This window comes from Anguilla rostrata, chromosome 16 (genome assembly GCF_018555375.3).
Source record: "Anguilla rostrata isolate EN2019 chromosome 16, ASM1855537v3, whole genome shotgun sequence".
NCBI lineage: Eukaryota > Metazoa > Chordata > Actinopteri > Anguilliformes > Anguillidae > Anguilla > Anguilla rostrata.
This window is the reverse complement of record NC_057948.1, coordinates 35566739-35573908: the sequence shown is the minus strand read 5'-3', so window position 1 is coordinate 35573908 and position 7170 is coordinate 35566739. Positions and strand designations below refer to the sequence as shown.

General features: G+C 50.2%; 1 protein-coding gene across 1 annotated transcript in view; it reads right to left on the bottom strand.

The window, feature by feature from the left end:
* Positions 1-3170: 3170 nt before the first annotated feature.
* The window catches only part of ptdss2 (phosphatidylserine synthase 2), a 22538-nt gene continuing 18538 nt past the window's right edge, over positions 3171-7170 (bottom strand). The window contains exons 9-12 of the mRNA XM_064312739.1: positions 6314-6428; positions 5566-5723; positions 5097-5282; positions 3171-3361 (exon numbers count right to left, since the gene is read on the bottom strand). Of these exons, the coding sequence (XP_064168809.1) occupies positions 3205-3361; positions 5097-5282; positions 5566-5723; positions 6314-6428 (616 nt within the window). The 3' untranslated portion in view covers positions 3171-3204. The remainder of the gene's footprint in view (positions 3362-5096; positions 5283-5565; positions 5724-6313; positions 6429-7170) is intronic.

Below are 7170 nucleotides of genomic sequence, written 5' to 3'. Positions count from 1 at the left end.
CTCTCATACAGACTTCACCACAGAGAACAGGTCATTACAACAGCATATGAGTTAAGTTCAGCTTGACAGAATTAGTGTTTTTTTTTTTTGAAGACAGTCTAAGCTTCTCAAGAAGGGGGCAAACGACAGAAACTGGCACAAACCTCTTTTTGAGAGTAGACTCCTCCCTCCCCAAGCACTTTGGTCAGAAGAGATCAAGTTTTAAACATAACCATTTTGACTAAAAACACATAAATACGCTCTTCACTGATCCAAATGTGGATCAACTGAAATGGATTGCAGTTCGGGGGGGGGGGGTCTTTACAGAAAGAATAGGTATAATTATTTATTTAAAAAAAAAAAAATCAGAATTCAATGACAAACAGCCTCCTTCTTTGAAAAGTTTTGACTGGATGGTGTACATTCACAGTATGAGTATGGCATCAAACTACTTTATGTCACATCTGGCATTTTGGGCAATTTGTACAATGCCTCCAGTCGTCCCTGATGAACACCCCATGTGACAGTGGCGAACATTTCAACTTTGTGCACAACTACATCTGCCAAAGCAGAGAACACACAATCAAAACAAAACAAAAAAAAAAACAAAAAATAAAATAAAACTCACAAATACACACAGCGTCTTACTGCGGCTACACTCCACTGTTTACGCTGAGCAGGCGCGCCCCTACTGAATGGTCAGGTGCCTGAAGATGGGGGATTTAGAGACCGCGACCAGCAGCAATTCCATCTCAAAACACGACAGCGGGATTCACAGATCCTACGCTGGGGCTTCGTATCTGTGGCGCGAACATCCAGAACGGTTAAATAAAATCTTTTATTTAAAAAAAAAAAGGGGGGGGGGGGGGTGTGCAAGGTTAGGGTACGTTTGTTCGGTCTGGGGAATGCTTCCTGGCTTCTGATCAAGTGTCTTTATAACAGTCAGACAAAAAAAAAAAAGACAAAAACGACACCAGAAACATATTTAAACAGACTCGCGTAGTTACCCACAAAACGAACGTCACAGGCCTTCGTCTGGAGCGCGTCCTGGAGCGCGCTGCACGAGCCTTTCTCTATCCGTACGGAAGGCGCGGTCAGGCTCAACCAGCGCGACCCGGATAAGTCCGGTTAAACTAACCGCTTCCCTTTCCCTGGTTCAGAGCGCCGGCTCACCGTCCCGCCCCGTATTTGGCATGAGCATTAAACATTCTCTAATGGCAGCAAACTAAAAAAAAATTAATTAAATAAAAAAAACAGTGTTACCAGGAGATACGGCTTTGTTGCTGCGGTCTCCTTTCTGGAAAAGCGACTGGACAGTCTCTCTGCCTCACCCCGACCCTCACGCAACAACAGAAAAGGGCATTCATGGACGCCTCGCGTCAGCAAACCCTGATTGTCCTCAGTTCTATGGCTGTGCGTGTGTGTGAGCATGTGTGTGTGTGAGCGTGCGCTTGTGTGTACCCATGTAACTACTTGCTCAATGCACTACAACCACGAACACCAGGCATCCAGCTACTTCAGTCCCGCTACACCACTACAAATGTACATCTTTGTCCTCAGATCTAATCCGAAGGGCTTACAAAAATACACAAATCTAAACAACATAGAAAATAATGATACAAAATAATACAGCCTGCTTAGTTTTGTCCATTATCGAGCAGAACCAGAACGTTTGGAATGAGCGTTGTTCGTTCAGAACAGACTTGTGTGTACGTTGTTTGGGGAGGCGTGTGTTGGTTTGCATAGCAGCGAGAAAAACGAACAAAAAAAGAAATAGATAAAATTAGCTCCGCCTCTCAGACGCATGACATGCTCCCTAGGGGGCGGGGCTACAATGCTAAAATCATAACGTAGTGAGCTTGGCCACGCCCCCCTCAGCCCAAGCGCCATGGCGACAGAGGGCGAGAGAGGGACGAAGGCAGAGAGCGAGCGAGGTCTACGGAAACGTCCGGTCCAGTTAATTTCCCAGGATCCTTTGAGGGCTGGCGTTGGCTGGGAGCACATCCCTGCTAGCATGCGGTCCATAAACCAAGGGGGGGGGGGGCACTGAGAGACCACACCCCCTTTCTGTGGGGGCGGGGCTAGCCTACAGGGACATACGCTCGCAGCCAGCCCTGTGGTCACACGCTGATTTACAGAACACCCACAGACAGACAGACAGTCAGACAGACAGACAGACAGACAGACAGTCAGTCAGACAGACAGACAGACAGTCAGACAGACAGTCAGACAGACAGACAGACAGACAGACTGAAAGAGCAGCCAGACTAGGCCAGTACAGTTACAGCTCCATCGAGTATATATAGGTAACACATGTATATACATTTCTATTTTTTTTTTATGAATGGCTCACAGCTCTAACTGTACAAATTGTTTCAGCTCACACGAGCACGCTCCCTCACACCCGTCTCACATGCCACGGATGTGGCAGGCCGTGACTGTAGTCACAGCGCAGGAAGTTGGCACAGAGACACTGACTGTACTCAGGCTGACTGTGACTTACACACAAGGTGTTACTCCTCCACCACGGTCATCACTTATGAACCTAATATTGCTCTTACACCTGGACCCTTCCAGCGAACGGGGAGGGGGGGGGCAATATACGATGCGCGTCTGTCAAACTCCCTACATGCTAATCTCAGTATGCAGGAACACATCATAGTAATAATAGTAATAATAATAATAATAATAATAATAATAATAATAATAATAAAAATAAAAGGATAATGACAATAAATCTCACTGTTTCTCCCACGTTAAAAAAAACCACATGGTCAGATATCGTCATCGTCAAACCAGCCTCCCACCCCCCCACCCTCCCCCCCCCATTGGAAGTGTCGTAGACAGGGGGGCACGGACTAACAGCCCGAGAGCGCCCCCTACATGGAGGCTCAGAGCGTTGCGCTAATCTACACCCTGCACCCCCTCCCTCCACCTCCCTCTCTGAAGGCCCCCCTCCCTCCACCTCCCTCTCTGAAGGCCCCCTCCAAGCTGCCGCCCCCCCCCCCCAGGCACCCCAGCCCCCCATGGCCCCCCAGGACCCCAGGCACCCCCTGGGCCCCCCAGCCCCAGGACCCAGCCCCCCAGCCCCCAGGCCCCGCCCCCACCCCGGGCCCCCAGCTCCCCCGGGTCCCATCCCCCAGGCCCCCCAGACCCCCAGGCCCCAGCCCCACCCCCCCGGGCCCCTCATCCCCCCAGGCCCCCGGGCCCCCCAGGCAGGGTCGCTCAGGACTTCCTGTGCTTGAGTGACTCGGAGCTGCCGTTCAGTTTGCTGCGTCCTGTGGTGGCCGAGCCGCCGTTGCCACCGCCGTTGCCGCGGTCCCGGTCCCCCGCCCCCTCCTGCCGGCGGCGCTGCGTCTCCTTGTAGCGCATGGTGATGTCCCTGCAGAGCCACAGGGGGGCGTTAGAGAGCTCGCAAACGCACACACAAACTGCGCAGGCCACATCCACAGGTGGGTGTGTGAGACAGACTGTAGGGAAAGGCAGTGTCATTTCCAATGCATCTCTCATGCACCTGTGTGTGTGTGCATGTGTGAGTGTGTGTGTGTGTGTGCGTGTGTGTGCCTATGTGTGTGAGTGTGTGTGTGTGTGCCTGTGTGTGGTGTGTGTGGCGTGTGTTGTGTGTGTGTGCATGTGTGTGTGTGTGTTGCGTAGTGTGTGTGTGTGTGTGAGATGGTGTGCCTATGTGTGTGTGTGTGCGCGTGTGTGTTGTGTGTGTGTGGTGGTGTGTGTGTGCGTGCCTGCATGTGTGTGTGTGTGTGTGTGTGTGTGAGTGTGTGTGCGTGTGCCATGTGTGTGTGTGTGCGTGCGTGTGTGTGGTGTGTGTGTGTGAGTGTGTAGCATGTGTGTGTGTGTGTGTGGAGTGTGTGTGTGTAGCAGTGTGTGTGTGCGTGGTGTGTGTGGTGTGTGATGGAGAGCGTGTGTGTGTGTGTGTGTGTGTGTGAGAGAGTGAGTGTGTCTGTGTGTGTGTGTGTATGTGAGAGTGTGTGTGTGTGTGTGTATCCACACCAGGGCCATGATCACAGCTCAGAGCCATCATAATGAGGTGGCTTTCGATGATGGGCACTCATTTAGTCTGCATGAGTCTGAGTTTATGCCTCTCTCTCTTTCACCTCATACATACACACCGCTCTCTCACTCTCACACACATCTCTTTATCTCTTTCTCTCTCTCGCTCTCTCTCTCTCTCGCGTGTGCTGTTAGGAGAGTCAGGTGATCTGGGGACAGAGTGGAGACATGCTGATAGGCTAGGCATCTGGCCTGGTGTGAGGGGGGGTGGGGCCACAGTCCAAGGTTCTCGTGATGTCATGACAACGGTTGCCCAGTGACAAATCAAAAAAAAAAAAAGGAAAAAAAATGAGGGGGGGACCAAGGTTAAAAAATGTATGTGCAGAGCAGAGGCTCCTGTTGCAACCACAGAGAAGTACATAAAAAAAAAAGATAAATAAAATAGTTTTGTTTTTTAAAAATGTAATATATTCATTCAGCAGCCAAAAGGACAATGACATCATGCTGAGAGCAGCATCTTGCAGAGGTGACGGAGATGCGTTTGAAAAAAAAAACACAACAAAAGGTCACGCAAGACAAGATGCCGGACCAACCTTACCCACCTACCTCACTGCACATGGACATCGCCTCTGAACAGGACAGGGGAGGGGTCAGGGGTCGGGGGTCAGGGGTCAGGGGTCGGGGGGCAGGAGAGAACATACGAGAAGCTTTAACATGCAGGATAATACTACAAGCATCCTACGTGGGGAGGGGGGCGAGGGGCTACTCAGAGGAAAAGCGAACAAAAACAAAAATTAAGTAAAAAATGATAAAAAATAAACAAGAGAGGAAAGGCATCATGGAACCCCCCCGCCCGCACCCCCACCTCAGAGAGAAACTGGAGGCCGGTGTGAAACCGTGCTGGGGTGGGATATGCCTGGGGGGGGGGCCTGCTGGGGGCACAGCGGGTGGGGGGTGGGCGGGGGGGGCGGGGGGTTACGTACCGCCAGAGACGAGACGCTCTGAGCAGGAGCTGCATGGTGGAGCTTCTTTACCCACAATGCCCCTGGAAGTGGAAAATGGGAGGGGAGGGGTCGGGGGGGCGGGAGGGGGTAGCGGGGCTGCCGTACCGGATGAAAAAACGCCACAGCGTCCAGGTGAGGATGAGGACGATGCCCAGGACCCAGCACTGCATGACGAAGAAGGGGATGGGCAGCATGATGGTGTGGGGATCGTACTTCACCACGATGAGGAACTCCGTCACTGTGATGGCCGCCACCAGCCAAGCCTGCTGCCCCAGCTTCTTATGAAACTTACTGGAGAGGAGGAGGGAGGAGAGGAGGGAGGGAGGAGAAAGGAGAGAGGGAGGGAAGGAGGAGAGGAGGGAGGGAGAAGAGAGGGAGGGAGGGAGGAGAAAGGAGAGAGGGAGGGAGGACATATTGTCAGGAAATCCTGAATGAACACTCAGTCACTCACTCACGCACACATACGTATGATGCACTCGCATGCAGACACGCGAGCACACACACACACATGCACGAGTACACACACACACACAGGCAAGTACACACACACACGCACACGCGCACACACACTCACGGGTCGTCCATGAAGTCGTAGATCTCCCGCATGGCGACGCCGCCCACGTTGACGAAGAAGACGAGGCGCAGCAGCACCAGGTAGTGTTCCGGAGGCATCCACAGCACGAACTTCAGGTAGAACGTGTTCAGCTCCGCCACAGATGCTATGGGAGAAATCTGTGTCATCGGGGCTAAAACAATTACTAACGTATGTAATTGCTGTACTGTATTACTGTAATGTCTGTAATTAAATACTGCAAGCACTGTATGTACTGTAAGTAATTAGTAATGTGCTCTGTATACTGACTGTAATTGTATGTGCTGTACTGTAATGTGCTGTACTGTACTGCAATGCACTGTAATGTACTGTAATGTAATATACTGTAATGTGCTGTACTGTACTGCAATGCACTGTAATGTACTGTAATGTAATATACTGTAATGTGCTGTACTGTACTGTAATATACTGTAATGTGCTGTACTGTAATGTAATATACTGTAATGTGCTGTATGTAATGCAGTGTACTGTAATTTACTGTAATGTGCTGTACTGTACTGTAATATACTGTAATGTGCTGTACTGTAATGTAATGCACTGTACTGTAATATACTGTAATGTGCTGTACTGTAATGTAATGCACTGTACTGTAATGTGCTGTGATGTAATGCACTGTACTGTAATTTACTGTAATGTAATGCACTGTACTGTAATATACTGTAACATACTGTACTGTAATGTCAGGCCCAGTTCCCGGCCCTGGTCTCACCATGAAGATGATGCCCAGGACGGCCAGCCACCGGCGCAGGTTGGAGGCCGGCTTCCACTCGAACTTCACCCAGCTGTAGGGCGTGAACTGGAAGGCGATTCGCTTGATCTTCCCCCTGTGGAGAAGGGGCGTCCAATCAGTGACTCCCTACAGCACAGCACCGACGCATCACACGGCCTAACCACAGCTTCCCCGCAGCACTCTCTCAGTATACATCCCAGTATGAATCAGCCTGTGAATGCTAACTTTGTGGAAGCTGCTTAGTTAGCATTAACCGTTAGCCTACTTCCATTCATTTCTGGCCTAGTGTGTGTTGAGCACTGGAGAAAGTGTCACCTGATATGAAATGGGCAATGCAGAGAGGAGAGCTAGGAAATGACACCATCGGTCCAGTCTGTTCTTTTCAAGGCTTGCAGCCACAAATGTCTGCGCGTAGCTTCAAAGGGGGACTCTATGATGGTATTTGATTTTAAAAAAAGGATCTATTTTTTGTTACTTTGACATGGCAACAGCCCAAGAAGACGTTTTGCCTGTGTTTCAGGGACTAAGTCTGCTTACTTGTTTTGGGACACCATAATGTGTGCGCAAGACTCCAAACTGGCATACAGCCCAGATTCAATTTGCCTTCCAAAGCCCTTAGTCTTAACATTTGATTAATAATTTGCATATGAGTTCAAATGGAGAAAAACAATAAAGTATATAAGGAGTGAAAGGACGAGTAACTAATGCAGAGAAACAGGAAGAGGAAGTGGGCTATGAGTGACTGATGTAGGGAAACAGGAAGTGGTAGTGGTTGTTTGAGTGACTGATGTAGGGAAACAGGAAGAGGAAGTGGTTGTTTGAGTGACTGATGTAGG